Genomic DNA, 21,606 nt, shown 5'->3' on the forward strand with positions numbered 1-21,606 from the left:
GCTGGCTGCCTGCTGGCGAAAATAGGCTAATAGCTACATTTATCTCACAGAGATAAAACTGAGAGTGAGTTTACTGTAGATGCGCAGCGCTGTCAACTCTGCTCCGACGACTGAAAGAGAGAGACGACATGCAGTCCGTGAAGACCCGCCCTACTCCCCTACTCTGCCTCTGATTCGCAGACTGTGGGTGAGGGGGAAAAACGCTGACGGGACGCGTATGTGATTGGAACAGACTCGTACACAGACAGACGGTGGCAGTGTAGGCGGACAGCGCGCAGCACTGCTCGCAGAGGAGAGAGATTCCACTTTACTTGATATCATATCACTCCGGAATCACGTTTCAACCAAGTCACTAACATAACGTTGCTGTCATGAGCCTGCGCTATGGTAGCCTACAAGTGATCAAATAAATAAAACTTCCAACTCTCGCGCAACGACTCGGCAAACAGTAGTGCACGGGCCGCATTAACACTACACTTTGAAGTCCAGTAGGGGGCCGCAAAATATCATCCCGCGGGCCGCAATTGGCCCGCGGGCCGCGAGTTTGAGACCCCTGGTTTACAGTGATGGCGTCAGCTGCTAAGGATGCGTATATTGTGTGGCAGACATTGTGTTAACTATCCCTCGTTCAACATGTGAAACAGAATAAATTTTCTCATGTATACGTCCGCGTGTTATACCGTGGTGAATATTGTATAGTTTCAGAGTGATCCTGGCTAATTCCTGGTAACTGCGTTATGGAGCGATATGTGAATCTTTCTAAAAGCGTTTGCGTTGCCTGGACACGCTACCATTTCCAAATCAAAGGTATATAATAGGTATTATCTTTCGTTTTTTTATGCTTTGATCGCCAGCAACGGCATTCATTTTGAATACTACATACGTTGATCGGCTGGATCGATATGAAATCATTGTAGGATCAAGGTGGAATTGACGTCAGATAGTCCTTACCTTTGATTGGGGTTATTCCAAAAAGAATATTCCAATTGTCTGATCACGATTTCCAGTATTGATGTCGATCGGGTCCCTGACAGGAAGTGGCACAAGATATGCCTCAAGTGTGCTGAACACGTTTCCAAGTGCTCGGCTGAAGCGATTTACTTGGCTTGGTCTAAATTCTCCGCCCGGACGAAATTAGATGTGACACACAGTGTGAAATAAGGTTTCAAAGGGTGGGCGATACTGCCACCTAGCAGGATGCGGCCGGTATTGCACTCTCGGGATCTCAGAATGGTTTCCTATGGTAACACAGAGGTCCGTGAGCCTGTAATCAATTAAAAAAATCGAATAAAAGAAAAAACGGCCAAAACCCGACTATACTCGGGTATGGCGCTCAACCGCTGGCGAGATAACCCGACTGTGCATGTTTTAATGGTCAGAAGCGTCTCGCTCTTCGCCATAATGAGATATCTCTTATCTCCAGTACCTACTGAACAAAACAATTGCACTCTCATGCACGTGACCAGGCCACGCCCTACTATATGACGCCGGACATGGTCACACTCCCCCTTCCTCTTTTTTTGTTTCCAACACGGACGTTGCAGTGCACTCCATGAACTAGTCGTTATGAAATGCAGAGAGAAATTAAACAATGTTGGGTTTTCGCCGGAGATTCGCTATCCCCTGGAATCTTCTCGGCACATCCTAACAGCGCATCGGGCCTGGCCTGGGGTTTCCTCGTCTCGTGACAGCGGATCGAGGGACGTCGCGCGGCGGCTAGCTGTCGGGCTAGGTCGCGCACAGGTAGGGCCTGCGCTACCAGGCATCAATGCTAGCATTTGTGATACTGCTCGTTGTCCCGTGAGACAACAGAGTTGTGTATTGGCGCAAGGGGCAGGATATCTGGGTAAACGTTGTCGTCATGACTCTGAGTTGGATGTTTTCCCAGCTATCCTGGAGCCTGCGGCTAATGCTACGATGCTGGGTCACTGTTCCTTTGTTCCCCGCCGTGGGCTGTCACCTCTTTTCCCTCCTCTTAACCGGTTCATTGATGAAGGTCAGTCGGTAGCTAATGTGGGGGGGTTTTGCTGAGGCTTATTTACCCTTTTTATGGGTGAATGGGCTGACAACAGGGCACAAGGCAGGTGTGCCCTGGCTTGAGAGCCAGGTAGCATCGATCCTTTGCCCTGGCTTGGTTGAACGGTGTCCCACCCGGAAGCCGACGGCTGAGGGCGAGTCGGCCCGGCAGGTGGCGGTATGGGCTGATGAAGTTTATACCACCACAGGATGGAATTTAGCAGCGACCAGTGTCATTGCTCAGTTGACTGTTTTTCTGTCCACATTGGTGTCGGGTAGTGGGGCTGTAGGGCCAGCCGGCCCCCGAAAACATTGCACGTGTTTTTGGGGTTATAGAACTTTTAACTCAGTCGCAGGCTATAACCGCAGGGAGGATCAGGATGCTATCAACTCTTATTCACAGGCATCTCTGGTTGGAGCAGTCTTCCCTTGAGGAGGAGAAAAGGTTTCTCCTCCTTAGGGCTCCCCTTTCCGCAGAGGGACTCTTTGGTCTTTCCGCGGAAACGCGGGCGGTATATGACCTGGGCCCCACACCGCCTCACACCATGCAGCCAGAGGTGAGAGCGCAGCCTCGTCAACGACTGTGGCGAGGCCCTCAACCAGCGGCCATGTTTCCCCCGCCTGAGGTACCCTGGACACAACGAAAACAGGTGATCGCAAGGCCGACAGCCTTGGCGGCCGAGGGATCGGCTACGTTAGATGAGCACGCCCTAAAAAAACCTTGCCATCTAGCTGTGTCTAGCTCGCTCTCCGGTCACCCCCCCCCCCCCCCCAACACCAGCGGGATAAGGGCTTTGATTTGTTTCCTTTGGTTGCGTGCCGCGTGCTTTCAATGAAGCGCAAGCGGCCCCACGTTTCGCTTCTCATGGGGACAGGGGCTGACACCCAGTTGATGGCTAGGCCTGGGTCTGTCCGTGAGAATGTTGTGCTGTCAAGCGGCTCCCACCCCACGCGTTCTGCGTCTGTGGTTGGTGAGCCTGGTGTTACATCAGATTCTGTCAACAACAAAGGTTGTCAGCGGGGGGGCTCGAGGCCTCTTGAGGCACAGCACGGGTTCCCCCAACCTCGCCTTCGCCAGGCCGGGTATCACGTTAGTGCCTCCCACGGCCGGATGACCGGCAGTGGTCTGGCAGGCGCTTGTGATTTGGGTGGTAGTAATATCACTGCAGGGCTACGGTGTGTAGGAACCCACCCTATCGGGCAGTGTGGGGGCCTCACACCTTGCATGTCCAGCTGTAGAACAGTTCTTCAGCAATCCATGCTGGCGAGGTGTTCAGTGGGGGAGCTTTTGTCACCCAGTGTGATGTCAGCTTCCCCCATATCAAACCGGCCCTTTCTGTCGGGGTCCCCCCTTGGGTGCGATTGCCTCGTTGGTAGTGTCAGGGTCTGTTATCCCGACTGCAAGAGACACCCTGCTCGCGCGGTTGGCGGGTCCAGGGTTGGCAACGCACAGCGGGTGGGACCGGGCCGCCTATCTACGGTTCCTAGCGGACCAGCGCCAAGTGGCGGCGGGGGCGCTTTGGGATTATCATCACATATGGCTACAGCAGTGCCGTATGTCGAGGTGGATGGAGAGAATGCTGAGGCGGGGGCTTGTGTTGCAGTTTGCGCTACCCCACCCTCCGTTTTCAAGTTTGGTGCAGACCTTGTTGTCAGGGTCAGCAGCAGTGACAGCTCTGGCTGACGAGATCCAATCTCCGTTAGCGAAGCAAGCCATAGTCGTGGTCCCAAGGGAGGACGCGATGTGTGGCGTTTACTCCCGGTATTTTCTGGTGCCCAAGAAATCGGGAGGTGTCAGACCTATTCTGGATATGTCTGCGTTCAATCGGCTGATTGTGACGAGGCGGTTCAGGATGTTGACCGTCAAACACCTGATAAGCTCCGTCAGAGTGGGAGACTGGTTCGCCTCCATAGACCTGAAGGATGCGTATTTTCACATCCCGATCTTCCCTCCTCACAGGAAATTCCTTCGCTTCCTCTTTCAGGGTGTGGCGTACGAATACCAGAGGCTGCCGTTCGGCTACTCTCTGGCCCCCCGCACATTCACCAAGTGCGTAGAGACCGCGCTGGAGCCTCTACGTCGTCAGGGGATACGAGTTATTTTCTATCTCGACGACATTCTGCTCCTCAGCCGGTCGGAGGAGGTCGCCAGGTCTCATACCAGGCTGGTGGTGGAATTCCTCACCAGTCTGGGTTTTGCTGTGAACTGGGAGAAGAGTACTCCTCTTCCCAGTCAACAGGTGGAGTACTTGGGCTTGGTTCTAAGCTCAAGGCCCATGAGGGCAACCCTCTCGGAGCGGCGGCGAGTGGCTATCCTCGACGCGCTCAGGGGGCTCCGTCCTGGCAGGACGGTTACGGCGCTGTCCGTGATGCGCCTACTCGGTATGATGGCATCTGCTCACTCTGTGGTCCCTCTTGGCCTCCTCTTCATGAGGATACAGAGGTGGTTTTCCAGTATGGGAATAGACCTGGTGGGAGGCAAGTGGAAACGACTGAAGGTTCCCATGTCAATACTGGGGGATCTCGACCACTGGGGGAGGACTGGTACCCTCACCAGCGGGATCTCCATGGGCAGCAGGCTATCACACGTCACGGTCTTCACAGACGCCTCCCTCACGGGATGGGGGGGGGGGACATGTCGGACCGACGCAGTAGGGGGCAGCTGGACGTGCCATGCTACCCGGTCTGCACTGCATATCAATGTGTTGGAATTGAAGGCGGTCCTTCTGGTCCTCAAGCGGCTCGGCCACTTGGTGGTGGGCGAGCACGTGTTGGTCAGGACGGACAACACGACGACAGCGTCGTATATCAACAGACAGGGTGGAGTACGCTCCATCCGTCCGCACCGGGCGGCGGTCAAGCTCTGGCTATGGGCGTCTCTCAATCTGCACAGCCTGAGGGCGCTCCACATCCCTGGCAAGCAGAATGTGGGCGCGGATGCGATGTTGCGGGGCGGTCCACGTTCCGACGAATGGGGACTACGTCCAGACATAGTCAGACAGGTCTGGGACCGGTTCGGGGAAGCCATGTGGATCTGTTTGCAAGCAGACAGTCTCACCAGTGCCCTTATGGTTTTCGGTCAGTCGGGGGGACAATCCTCCCTTGGGGGTGGATGCCTTCTCGATGTATCCATGGCCGCCCGGGATTCTGTACGCGTTCCCCCCCATACATCTGATAGCTCAGCTGTTGGAGCGGATACGTCGGGAGCACAGGACCTTGATCCTGATCGCGCCTGACCGGGGCACGGCTGTGTGGTTCCCGGTCCTGATCCAGCTCTTGGTAGCCCCGCCGTGGCCTGTTCCTTGGTTACCGCGGGCCCTCTCTCAGGCACACGGATCTCTGTGGCTGTTCCCTGTTCTGGGACAGCCGCTGATGGTTTGGCTGTTGAGAGGGTGAGTCTGGAGGGGATGGGTCTTGACCCTTCTGTGGTCGACACCATCCGAAACGCGCATGCTCCCTCCACTATCGCGGTTTACGCGGGTAAGTGGTAGGGGTGGACGGTATAAACGGTATACGGTATACGTATATAGATATGTGCAAACTGGAAAAAGTTATTTAGGAGGCTTCGCGCAGTGGGCGTGTCAACACGCAATTGTCATTTCATAATAAACACATATCACCGAGGCGCACAGCAAGTTTCAATTTCAGTTCCTGGCATTTTTAACCAGTGGAGAAAGGTAAGAGATGTCCCTATCGTTTTTCTTATATGAATTATTCTACGTTAATAAAACATACCTGGTGATCAACTACAGTTTGCTGTAAACATTATGATATGCGTGTAGTGTTATGATAACGAGAGGACGGGAGGACGGCTGCAGCAGTGGATTTGCGAATAGCATGCAGCTGCAGAGCCGCAGAGCCAGCTGCGCTTTCAGGTCTCACAGGCCCGCTCAACAGCGCCCCCCCCACCCAACGGCTGAAAGCTGTGACCAGACCTGAAAGCGCCACTGGCTCTGCGGCTCTGCAGCTACATATGCTTCTAGCAAAATCCAGCATCCAGCCCGCTGTTTGCAATGGGAGCAGCACGGACTCGGGACTTTTTTTATTTGGAATATAATGACTTTATACGCAAAAGTAACCTAGTTTTAAGTTAAAATATTATAAATCTACATGCCTTGAGGATGTCACTCTTTATATAGCCTGCCTATCAGGCAAAAAAAATTATTCTAACGGAAACACTGATACCGTGATATATACCGTTACCGTCTATGCTTCAAATTATACCGTGATATAAATTTTAGACCATACCGTCCACCCCTAGTAAGTGGCATACTTTTCTAGAGTGGTGTAAGGTGGGGGGCTGGGACCCGGTGTCCTGCCCCCTGGACGCTGTCCTTTCCTTCCTTCAGTCTATTTTGGGTAGACTGTCGGCCTCGACGGTGAGGGTATATGCCGCAGCTATATCCTCTTGTCATGTGGGGTTTGAGGGCGTTACGTTGTTCAGCCACCCTCTTGTGAAACGTTTCCTGCTTGGCGCTCGGCGTCTCATGCCGGTGGAACGTTCTGTCTCCGAGTTGGGACCTCCAACTGGTCCTTGGCCGGTTGTCTGAGGCCCCGTTTGAGCCTCTTGAGCAGGCTGAATGAATGAATGAACACTTTATTTAACAGATTGCAGAATGGGTACAATACAGTACGGCTCAATACATACAATTGTTAAGGGGATGCAGACCTGAGAAAGACGTTTGTCTTGTTTCCATCAGGGTCCCCCATTTTCAATTCATATAGACATTTATGACATACACAAATGTATAGGTATTTAGTACTGATACATTTGTGACAAACGGTATTCAAATATACAGTACTGTTACCCCTAGATCCTGACAGAGTATATACATATGATGGGGAGGGGACTGTACATTAGGAGGGGGTGGGTGGGTGGGAGAGAAATATACATACGGCGGGGAGGGAATATATACATGCGGTGGGGAGGAGACTGTCTATTAGGAGGTGGTGGGGGTTTTGGGCATTTACGGTGGCCAGTTTCGAATTGCAGCCTCCCGTAGGTGCTCTTTAAGAGCGGTTTTGAATGTGGGCAGGGATTCACATTCCTTTACAGCTTTGGGTAGGGCGTTCCACATTGTTGTGATAATTGCAAAACGTGTTTAGTCCCTTGTTTGAGCCGAATCTGGGTTTAACATGATTTGTTGAGCTTCCTCTGGTGTAGTGGTTGTGGTATTCACTGACCTTTGGGAAGTATTTTGACATGTACATGGGCACCCCGGTCGTATAGTGTATCTTGTAGACGTCGTTGGAGCAGCTGTCTTTCAAGACTGCGTTCCTGCTGGCCATCACCTCCGCTAAGCGCGTGGACGGGCGGGTGGATGGGACTCCCCTCCCCCCTGGTAGTAGGGCTTGCGGGTCTTCAGCAGACATGCGTCTGCTCTGCCCCATATCTCATTATGGCGAAGAGCGAGACGCGATTGGCCAGTATGAGATATAACGAAAGGTTATCCTATAACCTAGTTATATGAATACTGGCTGAGCGTCTCGCTCTTAGCGCCCTGAGGTCCCTTGGTTGGGTTTTCAGTGTTGGAAACTTTTCTGAGGAAGGGGGAGTGTGACCATGTCCGGCGTCATGCAATTGTTTTGTTCATGAGTACAGTAGGTACTGGAGATAAGAGATATCTCATTATGGCGAAGAGCGAGACGCTCAGCCAGTATTCATATAACTAGGTTATAGGATAACCTTTCGTTACAGCTGTACAGGCTGCGTCACTCAGCAGTCAGCCTCAAAACAGCCATTTTTGGCTCCCGTCTCTTTAAATGAAAATGAGCTGCTTCGTTCTTGTGCTGCTGCACTTCCTGGTTCTTGTGCTGCTGCACTTCCTGGTTCACTTCCTGGTTCTTGTGCTGCTGCACTTCGTGGTTCTTGTGCTGCTGCACTTCCTGGTTCACTTCCTGGTTCTTGTGCTGCTGCACTTCCTGGTTCTTGTGCTGCTGCACTTCCTGGTTCACTTCCTGGTTCTTGTGCTGCTGCACTTCCTGGTTCACTTCCTGGTTCTTGTGCTGCTGCACTTCCTGGTTCACGAAATGCAGATCAAACTGTAAAACTAGAAGTTGCAGATCAGAACCAGCGATCTGGGGGACCCTGATGTAAACAAGACGAAAGTATTTTTCTGGTCTGCATCCTCTTAGCAGTTGTTTGTATTGAGCTGTATTGTATTGTACCCATTCTGCAATCTGTCACTCAATCAATCAAACACATTTCTTATTTCTCACCTAAAATGTTGTCAGAAACATATTTTAGTAAACCGTTTAGGTGGGAAAATAGAGAGTGTATGAACAGTCAACAGTGATTTCTGTCTGAGAGAATAACTGTGGCATGGACTTTGCAACTCTGCAGACGTTCTACATTAGATTAGATTAAATGTATTGTTGTTGTACAAAATGAAGTTGTCATCTAACCGGAGTGCAAAGGAGCAGTAAAAAGATTCTGGTACGATAACCAGGCCAGAGACCCTGTGGGCTGGTTCTGGTAAGATAACCAGGCCAGAGACCTTGTGGGCTGGTTCTGGTAAGAGAAACCAGGCCAGAGACCTTGTGTGCTGGTTCTGGTAAGTTAACCCATCATTATTTCTCCGTTCATTGAAAACCAGCCTTTTTGTCCTACTTTCTTGCCTTTTCCCCACTACTATACTCTACTTCAATGTTACGACTAGAGCTTGGGGCTAAGCTGAATACCTGAATACTTTGTCGTAACATCAACATACATGCACCTCCAGCTATATAGAGAGAGAAAGAAAATAATTGAAAACTATTTTGATGCCTCAAAATGATGTTTTGGTTTGATAAGATGCTTATGATACAATCATTCTAAGGATTATGTGTGTAATAAATTAGTTTAGTACACTAATTGCAACAAATCTGAAACTGCATAGTGCACTTTTAAATTAGTATCTTTGTGAGATTACTGTTTTATAATATACATTACATTGAAAAGATACAAAGATATATTTTTTAAAGCTGGATTTTCTAATACAGAAGAGGTATTATTTAGAACATTACTTCATATTTTTCTTGTTATTTATTTTGTCCAGTAAGACTTGAAAATATATATTATTTTGTCATAGGTTGATTTTGTTATTTTCTTGAGATTTGTGAGATAGATTACTTTAGGCATAATACAGCATGTTGAGTAACTTTGGTTATAGAGAGATATTATTTTGTATTATAAAATTATATAAACAATAATTTTATATCAATACAGAGGAGGCATACTTTAAATATATTATAATGATAAGGCATCTTTGAGTAAACTTTGAGTATCATTAAGTATCTTGAGGCTGAAGGCAGAGTGTCCTCTTTAAAAAAAATCACAATATGGTCACCCTTGAAGTCGCATGATAATTCACTTAATAAAATAATGACGAGTCAGCCTCCTAAAAAGACAAAAGTTAGTGACACGACTCACACCAAAGTAAGGACTTTGCTCTGTATCGTCAATTAGTGGTCAAATAAATATTTGATTAAGGAATATAATATGCCTTTTTGTATTATTTCTCTGTGTATCAGCAAAATGTATATATTTTTATGTTAGACATTGAGGGAAATTAAGATGCTCAGATTTTTCACAAACTGCCGCTTATCAACTAACCGGTTAATCGGCAGGTGACTTATGTTGCTCAGTAGTTGCTGATGTCTGCTCAGGAGGTTTGAGTGTTTGCTCAGACCGAAAATAAATTAGAGGGAACATTGGTTACATCCCAATGTATTTGCTTCCCCAGTGTTTGTCTTGTCTCCATTTTGTTTCCTCCCTTCAGTCGGAACCCGTCCTCCACCATTGGTCCCTGCCAGTCCTGCCCCTCCATTGGTGGACTACTATCCAGCACATCACCGATTGGTGGATGGGTTTCAGGATTCCTGCACCCAATCCTGAACCATCACCCGGCCGCGTGTAGCTTTATGCCAAGCAAGCAGTGCAAAAATTTACCGTAGTGGCATGCAGTAATGCGCCTTTCATTTTCCGCCGCCCAGCGCCCAGGTCGCGCGGAAATAGGCTGTCTATTGCCATTCTCTTTGACAAACTCTAACCTTAACCAGCTCCTTAACAACGCCTAAACTTAACCGTTCTAACCTTAACCAACTCCGAAACCATGCCTAACCTTAACCATAGAAATTATATTGCCATTCTCTTTGACAAACTCTAACCTTAACCAGCTCCTTAACAGCGCCTAAACTTAACCGTTCTAACCTTAACCAACTCCGAAACAATGCCTAACCTTAACCTTAACCTTAACCATGCCTAACCTTAACCGGCGAAATAACCTTAACCGGCGAAATAATACACGTTAAAAAAAAATCACGTTAAAAAATATTTTCGATGGGATTCGAACTCGCCAGCAAACAAGCCATAGGATCCACAGCCATGTGTCCTTGCCAATTGAGCTATTGGTAGATACTGAATAAGGGGCGGTGACTTATATATATTGAGCTCCGCTCAAGGCGGGATCTCATGCGCATGCGCGGGCACCTCGCGCGAGCACGCCGGCGCACGCACGCACCTGAGCGAGCACGCCGCCGCCGGTGCACGCACGGTAGCATTTGTCTGAAAAGAAGGGCGCTTTACCGCACTAGCGTGCGGTGACGAATGCGGAAGCATTTTTGCACTGCTTGCTTGGCATTAACGTACAGGCCACCCGGCCACCACCCAATCCCGGATCACCACACCCTGTTTTAAACCTGGCTGCTCAGTTCATTCACTCTCTCTGGCATGAGGCTTGTTTGTATTTTGTGCCTTTGTGTAATTGCTATGTGCTCAGGGTTGAGCAGTTGTTTGTACCACCGTGTGTGGCCATAGAGAGCTTGAATGACTTAATGATATGTACGTTGTATCCTTGAAGTTATATATTGTTTTGTTATACGTGTAGTTGGCAGTAGTTTGCTGTCCTGCCATATATATCCTGTCCGGTATTATATCATTAACTCTTTCTCTGCCACGCTGGGAACCGGATATGACTATGTGCTGCCTGCCACGCATTAAACCAATGGAGTCGCTCACCTTGTTTGCAGGGCTATAACTATTTAAATATTATAGCTATATACGCAATACTATGGCCCATTTGACATCGAGTATCTATCGTTCAAGATGTGAAAAAGGAATGTTTTTTCCATCCATACATTCTCGTTTTATACCGTGGTGAATATAAGTATAGTTTTAGAGTGGTCTAGGATCATTCCTGCAGAGGCTAGTAATAGCCTGCGACGCATATTATACTTAATCCATTGGCATTTCGTCCCTATACACGCTACAATAAAAAATTCAAATGCATATGATCGGTATATTATGTTCCATCATGCATGCATGAAAGGGGGGGGGGGTCGTTTCTGATTAATTGATTGTCAATAATGGCATTCGTTAGTACAACAGCATACGCTGATCAGGGCGATGGCAATTATGGCAATGGACAACCAAGCTGAAATTTACGTTAGATTGCTCTTACCTCTGGCCGATGAGACTCCAAAAAGAATATTCCAATTATTTGATTACCATCTGCTAGATTGTATGTCCATTTGGCCGACGCCATAACCCCCAACAGCATAATGAATCTGGCGTCCCGAAAGCAATTCAATGCGATCGGGTGAATATATTGATCCATGTTACAAGAAAATTCCGCCCAGATGACTTTCAATGACGCACAACGCACAGCCACATACAGTCAGAAAGGAAGTGCGACATCAGCCGCATACCACCAGGCGGCGGTATCGGGCCGTTGCAATCTCAGACACATTGCCACCAGTGTTAATTTTGGCAGCTATTTTTATAGTTTTCATCATATTTAGTCATCTTCATTTATTTTTCGTTTAGTCAGTTTTAGTCAACTAAATGTCTGAGCATTTTAGTCTTAGTCAGTTTTTGTCTCAATTTTGTCTTTTTTGTTTTAGTCTAGATTTTGTCGACGAAAACGGATGACATTTGTCTATTTTTAGTTAATGTACTAAAAAATAAATTATATTATATAAATTATAAAACTTTTTTTTTATTTTATTTTTTACAGCTACGGTTTTATATATACTGTTTTTTAGTAATAACTAGAAAGTAATGGTATTTATTCAACAACAGGTGATTGTATAGATTAGTATTAGTATCATTAAATTACAACTATGCTTCACCCACGGAAAGGTTGTTGGCACACGGACATTATACGTTGTTGCACTTGCTACCAGAAGGCTCCGTTTAGGTCAGCTAGTAGCAGAGGCTCTGTTGTGATTTTTAATGCACAATAAATATTCAACATTCTCTTTTGAGACTCCGCCTCAGACTCTTATCATTTGGCACTAAAAGCTAAACATTGTCACAGGTATGTATGGCTGTCCGCAACATGTCATTAATTGTGTGCGAGAGGTCGATCAGTTAGCCACACATTAGCGTGAGCTAGGTTATCCACTAGTTAACGCGAGCTAGATGGAAATACAAACAATGTAACGTTACTGGTGAAAAAGTGATTACCTTGGAATACTCCTTTGCCAACTTGCTGTACTTTGCTTGCAGGTCTGCAGCTGGATAGTCCCAACTTTAGCCAAGGTAACGTTAAACTAAAACTAGCTTTTCAAATAGCTCTTCAGCTAATGCTAATAACAGAGCTCCCCGTCACACTGCTCTGACTCGGGACGATGGCATTAAGAAAAGTTATAATTATTTTGTCTCGTCTTGTTTTAGTCAACAATATCAACATACATGAAGAGAAATTTCGTCCTGGTTTTTGTAAATTACATTTGTGTCCTCAGTTGTGGTCAACGATATTTAATAAACTATTTAGTCTCGTTAGCGTCACACAGTCTTCAATAACGTGACGACACGTCTCGTTGTCGTCATGAAAAAAACCTTCGTTGACGAACATCTTTCGTCACCATTTTAGTTGACAAAATTAACACTGATTGCCACACAGTACCACAGCATGCCTGGATGATTTATGAATGGAAATAGCGAATAAAAGAAATAACGATCCAATAACGTATATATACGTGGTTGGCGTTCAACGATTGTCGGACTAACACGTATTAAATCGTTGTTGGCGGCCATTGAGTTAATGTGTGTTATTTTCGCCTTTGCAGGAAGCACTGATGGGGTGAGCTGCCATTTCATTTGGGTATCGTTTTCTCCTGTTTTTGTTAGGTAAGGCTTTAGGTTATGGAATGTAATTTCTATTTACCATAGATTAGGTTTGTTTGTTTTGGAGAATAGTGGTGTTTTGTTTGTTGTTTTGACCTTGGCTCACCCTTGAGTTACCTGTGCTTCCTTGTATGTCAGTAAATATAATTTTTGTTTACAAACCTGGTCATCCTTTCTGTCAACCAATGTTTTTGTTACCGCCCTGTTACCCTTAGACCTCAGGGGTCGTAACAAGCTACTTAACACAGTAAAAACACAGCTACCTAACACACTAAAGGTAAGGGGGAAACACAGCTACCTAACACACTAAAGGTAAGGGGGAAAACACAGCTACCTAACACACTAAAGGTAAGGGGGAAAACACAGCTACATAACACACTAAAGGTAAGGGGAAAACACAGCTACATAACACACTAAAGGTAAGGGGGAAAACACAGCTACCTAACACACTAAAGGTAAGGGGGAAAACACAGCTACATAACACACTAAAGGTAAGGGGGAAAACACAGCTACATAACACACTAAAGGTAAGGGGGAAAACACAGCTACATAACACACTAAAGATAAGGGGGAAAACACAGCTATATAACACACTAAAGATAAGGGGAAAACACAGCTATATAACACACTAAAGGTAAGGGGGAACACAGCTATATAACACACTAAAGATAAGGGGGAAACACAGCTACATAACACACTAAAGATAAGGGGGAAAACACAGCTACATAACACACTAAAGGTAAGGGGGAAAACACAGCTACATAACACACTAAAGGTAAGGGGGAAAACACAGCTACATAACACACTAAAAGGTAAGGGGGAAAACACAGCTACCTAACACACTAAAGGTAAGGGGGAAAACACAGCTACCTAACACATTAAAGATAAGGGGGGGAACACAGCTACATAACACATTAAAGGTAAGGGGGAAAACACAGCTACATAACACACTAAAAGGTAAGGGGAAAAACATTCTTGGGGCAGGTTGACGGGAGACGACTGACCTCATGAACTTGTCCAGGACTCCCTCGACCCACATCTGCATGCGCAGGAAGTTGAAGCCGTATCTCCACAGCAGCCGCAGGAAGTTGATGATGAACCAGTCGCTCTCCTCAAAAGTCAGTTCCTTCCCATCGAAGATCGCCATCTTACCGGGCACGTCCCTCCTCTGGGACAGACCTGATTGAGAACAAAGCTCCGATTGGCTGGATGTTCAATAGGATTGAGATGCCCGAATTTCCCAGAGGAGATCATTAAACAAATATCTTATATATTTGTGGGACGAGAGAAAAATGTCTATCGGTAGATATTTTCCTCTATCGTTTCTAATACTATTGTCGCAAGAAAACGACAGAATTGCTTTACGGCAGTATTTGACGTAATTCCCGACCCAGCGCACGTATGCTGGAATAACAAACAAACATGGAAGAGCGTGACACAGAATAAAACTCCCTGTGACACTTCCAATACAGAACAGACTCTGACTCAATGAGACCTTCTGATTAGAGTTGTTCCGATACCGATACCAGTATCGGAAATGCCTCCGATACAGCCTAAAATGCTGGTATCGGCGAGTATACGTCAATACTATGCTCCGATCCCATATGACGTAATTTATCAACAACACGCGGTATCCTCCTGCTGAGAGTGAGCATTATAAAACAAACGTGTTTTTGATCGACCGTGAATTAAAGTGTCAATGCTGTTTGTCATTTTAACAGCAGATACTTTCTTAAATGCCATCGTCCCGACAGAGCGGTGTGACGGGGAGCTCTGATGTGTTCGCTTGCTGGTGTTAGCATTAGCTGAAGAGCTAGCTGAAAAGCTAGTTTTAGCTTAACGTTACCTTGGCTAAAGTTGGGGCTATTCATAATCCAGCAATAATGGCTGCAGACCTGCAAGCAAAGTACAGCAAGTTGGCAAAGGAGTATTCCAAGGTAAATCACTTTTTCACCAGTAACGTTACATTGTCTTTCCATCTAGCTCACGCTAACGTGGCTAACCTAACTGTCGTCACTGATCGACCTCTCGCACGCAATTAATGACATGTTGCGGACAGCCATACATACCGGTGACAATGTTTAGCTTTTAGTGCCAAAGGATAAGAGTCTGAGGCGGAGTCTCAAAAGAGAATGTTGAATATTTATTGTGCATTAAAAATCACAACAGAGCCTCTACTACTAGCTAACTGAACCGGAGCACCTGGATAGCAAGTGCAACAACATATAACGTCCGTGCGGAACCAATGTCCCAACAACCGTTCCGTGGGTGACCTCATTGAGCATAGTTGTCAATTAATGATACTAATACTAATCTATACAATCAATCACCTGTTGTTGAATAAATACCATTACTTTCTAGTTATTACTAAAAAACAGTATATATAAAACAGTATCTGTAGCTGTAAAAAAAGAAAAAGAAAGAAAAAGTTTTATAATTTAATTTATATATATATATAATGTATGCACTGGTATCAGATCAGTATCGGTATCGGCCGATACCCAAAGCTTAGGTATCGGAATCGGATCTGGAAGGAAAAATGGTATCGGAACATCTCTACTTCTGATAGTGAGACACCATGACTCAATGAGACCTTCTGATAGTGAGACACCATGACTCAATGAGACCTTCTTATAGTGAGACACCATGACTCAATGAGACCTTCTGATAGTGAGACACCATGACTCAATGAGACCTTCTTATAGTGAGACACCATGACTCAATGAGACCTTCTGATAGTGAGACACCATGACTCAATGAGACCTTCTGATAGTGACGACACCATGACTCAATGAGACCTTCTGATAGTGAGACACCATGACTCAATGAGACCTTCTGATAGTGAGACACCATGACTCAATGAGACCTTCTGATAGTGAGACACCATGACTCAATGAGACCTTCTGATAGTGAGACACCATGACTCAATGAGACCTTCTGATAGTGAGACACCATGACTCAATGAGACCTTCTGATAGTGAGACACCATGACTCAATGAGACCTTCTTATAGTGAGACACCATGACTCAATGAGACCTTCTGATAGTGAGACACCATGACTCAATGAGACCTTCTGATAGTGAGACACCATGACTCAATGAGACCTTCTGATAGTGAGACACCATGACTCAATGAGACCTTCTGATGTGAGACACCATGACTCAATGAGACCTTCTGATAGTAAAGACACCATGACTCAATGAGACCTTCTGATGTGAGACACCATGACTCAATGAGACCTTCTGATAGTGAGACACCATGACTCAATGAGACCTTCTGATAGTGAGACACCATGACTCGGTCATGGGAAGCTTTAACTCTAACTTTTAACTAATGTTGCATCTATAAACAGAGACCAAGACAGTTCAATAAAACATGCTCATTCAGAACGATGGCATCCCAAAACAGAATACTGTTCATCATCACAAGAAACTGCCTGCGGGAGCAGAGTGGCCAGCAGAGGGCGTCTTACCCAGCCTGTCGATGAAGCTTTTCATGTGGAGGTTGAGGGGGTGGATGACGGCGCCTCCCGTCTCATATTCTTCATCTCCGATCTTCACGGTGGCCAGGCGGCCTCCCACGCTGCCCGGCTCAAACACATCGATCTTCACCGCCGCTCCGAACTCCTGTCGCAGGAAGTAGGCGGCTGCTGTTCCTCCAATCCCTGCTCCTACCACAGCTGGAAAAAGCACCAATACTAATAACTAGGGCTGTCAGTTTATCGCGATAATTAGATTAATTGATTACACAGCAAATTATCGCGTTATGAAAATTAACTCAAAATTCATTAAAAGATAATAATAATAATGTTTTTTTATTTTAATATGGCCATTTGCATGTTCTTGGCATCTGATTCTAGGGACATCTATGGATCTCAGGGAATGTATTCCCAGTGTCAGAAATACTGTGTCTGTTACTAGGCTTGAGCAAATTCTAATTGTAATGAATCAAATGAGAATATCAATAACTTTTTTTTTAATCTTTGACTGTGAATAACACCATGCTAAAATGTACCAGACCTGAAAAATCTAATCTATCTATGAATAAATGGAAGATGATTAAACAGAAGGTTTTGTAGATACAGTACTGAATTCTGCCATCCGGACACATGCCATTTGAAATATGATTATAGAATATAGAATATCAGGCCTAAAATGGTTATGCGATTAATTAATTACAAATCCTGTAATTAATTAGATAAAAAAATGTAATCGCCTGACAGCACTACTAATAACTGATCAATCATAAGCCCCGCCTACCTTGGCAACAGCTTGGCGACTGCCTTGGCTATATTTTGACAAACATCAAGCAATTATTTTCTACTATATGGAGAGTACATGGATGTTTTGCAGCGGAGTATGTTTAATAGATATTTAAAGTATGTTTAAAATATATTTAAAAGTATGTTTAAAAGATGTACCTGAGGAACAGGGTGTTGTTTCATTCCCTAAACTAAAGCATAAATGTCAATATTGGTTATTGGGGAAGACCTCAAAGGGACAGGCAGGGACGTCGCAACCAGGCAGGGATGTCAGATATCGGTCTCTCTAACGCTCTCTCTCTAGTGGTCTCTCTAACGCTCTCTCTCTAGTGGTCTCTCTAACGGTCTCTCTCTCTAGTGGTCTCTCTAGCAGTCTCTCTCTCTAGAACGGTCTCTCTCTCTAACGGTCTCTCTAGCGGTCTCTCTCTCTAGTGGTCTCTCTAGCAGTCTCTCTCTCTAGAACGGTCTCTCTCTCTAACGGTCTCTCTAACGGTCTCTCTCTCTAACGGTCTCTCTCTCTAGCAGTCTCTCTCTCTAGAACGGTCTCTCTCTCTAGCGGTCTCTCTAGCGGTCTCTCTCTCTCTAACGGTCTCTCTCTCTCTAACAGTCTCTCTCTCTCTAACAGTCTCTCTCTCTAACAGTCTCTCTCTCAAGCGGTCTCTCTCTCCAGCGGTCTCTCTCTCTAACGGTCTCTCTCTCTAACGGTCTCTCTCTCTAGCGGTCTCTCTCTCTAACGGTCTCTCTCTCTCTAACAGTCTCTCTCTCTAGCGGTCTCTCTCTCTAACGGTCTCTCTCTCTAGCAGTCTCTCTCTCTAACGGTCTCTCTCTCTAACAGTCTCTCTCTCTAACAGTCTCTCTATCTAGCGGTCTCTCTCTCTAACGGTCTCTCTCTCTCTAACGGTCTCTCTCTCTAACGGTCTCTCTCTCTAACGGTCTCTCTCTCTAACGGTCTCTCTCTCTCTAGCAGTCTCTCTCTCTAGCGGTCTCTCTCTCTAACGGTCTCTCTCTCTAGCAGTCTCTCTCTCTAGCAGTCTCTCTCTCTAGCGGTCTCTCTCTCTAACGGTCTCTCTCTCTAACGGTCTCTCTCTCTAACGGTCTCTCTCTCTAACAGTCTCTCTCTCTAACGGTCTCTCTCTCTAACAGTCTCTCTCTCTAACGGTCTCTCTCTAACGGTCTCTCTCTCTAACGGTCTCTCTCTCTAACAGTCTCTCTCTCTAACAGTCTCTCTCTCTAACGGTCTCTCTCTCTAACGGTCTCTCTCTCTAACGGTCTCTCTCTCTAACAGTCTCTCTCTCTAACGGTCTCTCTCTCTAACGGTCTCTCTCTCTAACGGTCTCTCTCTCTAACGGTCTCTCTCTCTAACGGTCTCTCTCTCTAGCGGTCTCTCTCTCTAACAGTCTCTCTCTCTAGCGGTCTCTCTCTCTAACAGTCTCTCTCTCTAACGGTCTCTCTCTCTCTAACGGTCTCTCTCTCTAACAGTCTCTCTCTCTAACGGTCTCTCTCTCTAGCGGTATCTCTCTCTAACGCTCTCTCTCTAGCGGTCTCTCTCTCTAACGGTCTCTCTCTCTAACGGTCTCTCTCTCTAGCGGTCTCTCTCTCTAACGGTCTCTCTCTCTAACGGTCTCTCTCTCTAACGGTCTCTCTCTCTAACAGTCTCTCTCTCTAACGGTCTCTCTCTCTCCAGCAGTCTCTCTCTCTAACAGTCTCTCTCTCTAACGGTCTCTATCTCTAACGGTCTCTCTCTCTAACAGTCTCTCTCTCTAACAGTCTCTCTCTCTAGCGGTCTCTCTCTCTAACGGTCTCTCTCTCTAACGGTCTCTCTCTCTAACAGTCTCTCTCTCTAACGGTCTCTCTCTCTAGCGGTCTCTCTCTCTAACGGTCTCTCTCTCTAACGGTCTCTCTCTCTAACGGTCTCTCTCTCTAACAGTCTCTCTCTCTAACAGTCTCTCTCTCTAGCGGTCTCTCTCTCTAACGGTCTCTCTCTCTAACAGTCTCTCTCTCTAGCGGTCTCTCTCTCTAACGGTCTCTCTCTCTAACAGTCTCTCTCTCTAGCGGTCTCTCTCTCTAACAGTCTCTCTCTCTAGCGGTCTCTCTCTCTAACAGTCTCTCTCTCTAGCGGTCTCTCTCTCTAACAGTCTCTCTCTCTAGCGGTCTCTCTCTCTAACGGTCTCTCTCTCTAACAGTCTCTCTCTCTAACGGTCTCTCTCTCTAACAGTCTCTCTCTCTAACGGTCTCTCTCTCTAACAGTCTCTCTCTCTAACAGTCTCTCTCTCTAGCGGTCTCTCTCTCTAACAGTCTCTCTCTCTAGCGGTCTCTCTCTCTAACAGTCTCTCTCTCTAGCGGTCTCTCTCTCTAACAGTCTCTCTCTCTAGCGGTCTCTCTCTCTAACGGTCTCTCTCTCTAACGGTCTCTCTCTAGCGGTCTCTCTCTCTAACAGTCTCTCTCTCTAGCGGTCTCTCTCTCTAACAGTCTCTCTCTCTAACGGTCTCTCTCTCTAACGGTCTCTCTCTCTAACGGTCTCTCTCTCTAACGGTCTCTCTCTCTAACGGTCTCTCTCTCTCTAACGGTCTCTCTCTCTAACGGTCTCTCTCTCTAACGGTCTCTCTCTCTAACGGTCTCTCTCTCTAACGGTCTCTCTCTCTAGCGGTCTCTCTCTCTAATGGTCTCTCTCTCTAACGGTCTCTCTCTCTCTCTAACGGTCTCTCTCTCTAACGGTCTCTCTCTCTAACAGTCTCTCTCTCTAACGGTCTCTCTCTAACGGTCTCTCTCTCTAACGGTCTCTCTCTCTCTAACGGTCTCTCTCTCTCTAACGGTCTCTCTCTCTCTAACGGTCTCTCTCTCTAACGGTCTCTCTCTCTAACAGTCTCTCTCTCTAACGGTCTCTCTCTCTAACGGTCTCTCTCTCTAACGGTCTCTCTCTCTAACAGTCTCTCTCTCTAACGGTCTCTCTCTCTAACAGTCTCTCTCTCTAACAGTCTCTCTCTCTAGCGGTCTCTCTCTCTAACGGTCTCTCTCTCTAACGGTCTCTCTCTCTCTAACGGTCTCTCTCTCTAACAGTCTCTCTCTCTAACGGTCTCTCTCTCTAACGGTCTCTCTCTCTAACGGTCTCTCTCTCTAGCGGTCTCTCTCTCTAACAGTCTCTCTCTCTAACAGTCTCTCTCTCTAACGGTCTCTCTCTCTAACAGTCTCTCTCTCTAACAGTCTCTCTCTCTCTAACGGTCTCTCTCTCTAGCGGTCTCTCTCTCTAACAGTCTCTCTCTCTAACGGTCTCTCTCTCTAACGGTCTCTCTCTCTAACAGTCTCTCTCTAACGGTCTCTCTCTCTAACGGTCTCTCTCTCTAACGGTCTCTCTCTCTAACAGTCTCTCTCTCTAACAGTCTCTCTCTCTAACGGTCTCTCTCTCTAACGGTCTCTCTCTCTAACGGTCTCTCTCTCTAGCGGTCTCTCTCTCTCTAACGGTCTCTCTCTCTAACGGTCTCTCTCTCTAACGGTCTCTCTCTCTAGCAGTCTCTCTCTCTAACGGTCTCTCTCTCTCTCTAACGGTCTCTCTCTCCAACGGTCTCTCTCTCTAGCGGTCTCTCTCTCTAACGGTCTCTCTCTCTAGCAGTCTCTCTCTCTAACGGTCTCTCTCTCTCTAACGGTCTCTCTCTCTAACGGTCTCTCTCTCTAACGGTCTCTCTCTAACGGTCTCTCTCTCTAACAGTCTCTCTCTCTAACGGTCTCTCTCTCTAGCGGTCTCTCTCTCTAGCGGTCTCTCTCTCTAGCGGTCTCTCTCTCTAACGGTCTCTCTCTCTAGCGGTCTCTCTCTCTCTAACGGTCTCTCTCTCCAGCGGTCTCTCTCTCTAGCGGTCTCTCTCTCTAACGGTCTCTCTCTCTCTAACGGTCTCTCTCTCCAGCGCTCTCTCTCTCTAACGGTCTCTCTCTCTAGCGGTCTCTCTCTCTAGCGGTCTCTCTCTCTAGCGGTCTCTCTCTCTAACGGTCTCTCTCTCTCTAACGGTCTCTCTCTCCAGCGGTCTCTCTCTCTAACAGTCTCTCTCTCTAACGGTCTCTCTCTCTAACGGTCTCTCTCTCTAGCGGTCTCTCTCTCTAGCGGTCTCTCTCTAACGGTCTCTCTCTCTAACGGTCTCTCTCTCTAACAGTCTCTCTCTCTCTAACGGTCTCTCTCTCTAACAGTCTCTCTCTCTTTAACGGTCTCTCTCTCTAACAGTCTCTCTCTCTA

The 21,606-nt window shown here is 46.7% G+C and overlaps 1 protein-coding gene across 1 annotated transcript in view; it reads right to left on the reverse strand.

Moving 5' to 3' along the window:
* The window catches only part of pcyox1 (prenylcysteine oxidase 1), a 60,305-nt gene that overhangs the window by 27,039 nt on the left and 11,660 nt on the right, over positions 1-21,606 (reverse strand). The window contains exons 3-4 of the mRNA XM_084324632.1: positions 16,599-16,805; positions 14,131-14,305 (exon numbers count right to left, since the gene is read on the reverse strand). Of these exons, the coding sequence (XP_084180758.1) occupies positions 14,131-14,305; positions 16,599-16,805 (382 nt within the window). The remainder of the gene's footprint in view (positions 1-14,130; positions 14,306-16,598; positions 16,806-21,606) is intronic.

Source organism: Notolepis coatsorum, assembly GCF_963971535.1.
Source record: "Notolepis coatsorum genome assembly, chromosome: 11".
Classification (NCBI taxonomy): Eukaryota; Metazoa; Chordata; class Actinopteri; order Aulopiformes; family Paralepididae; genus Notolepis; species Notolepis coatsorum.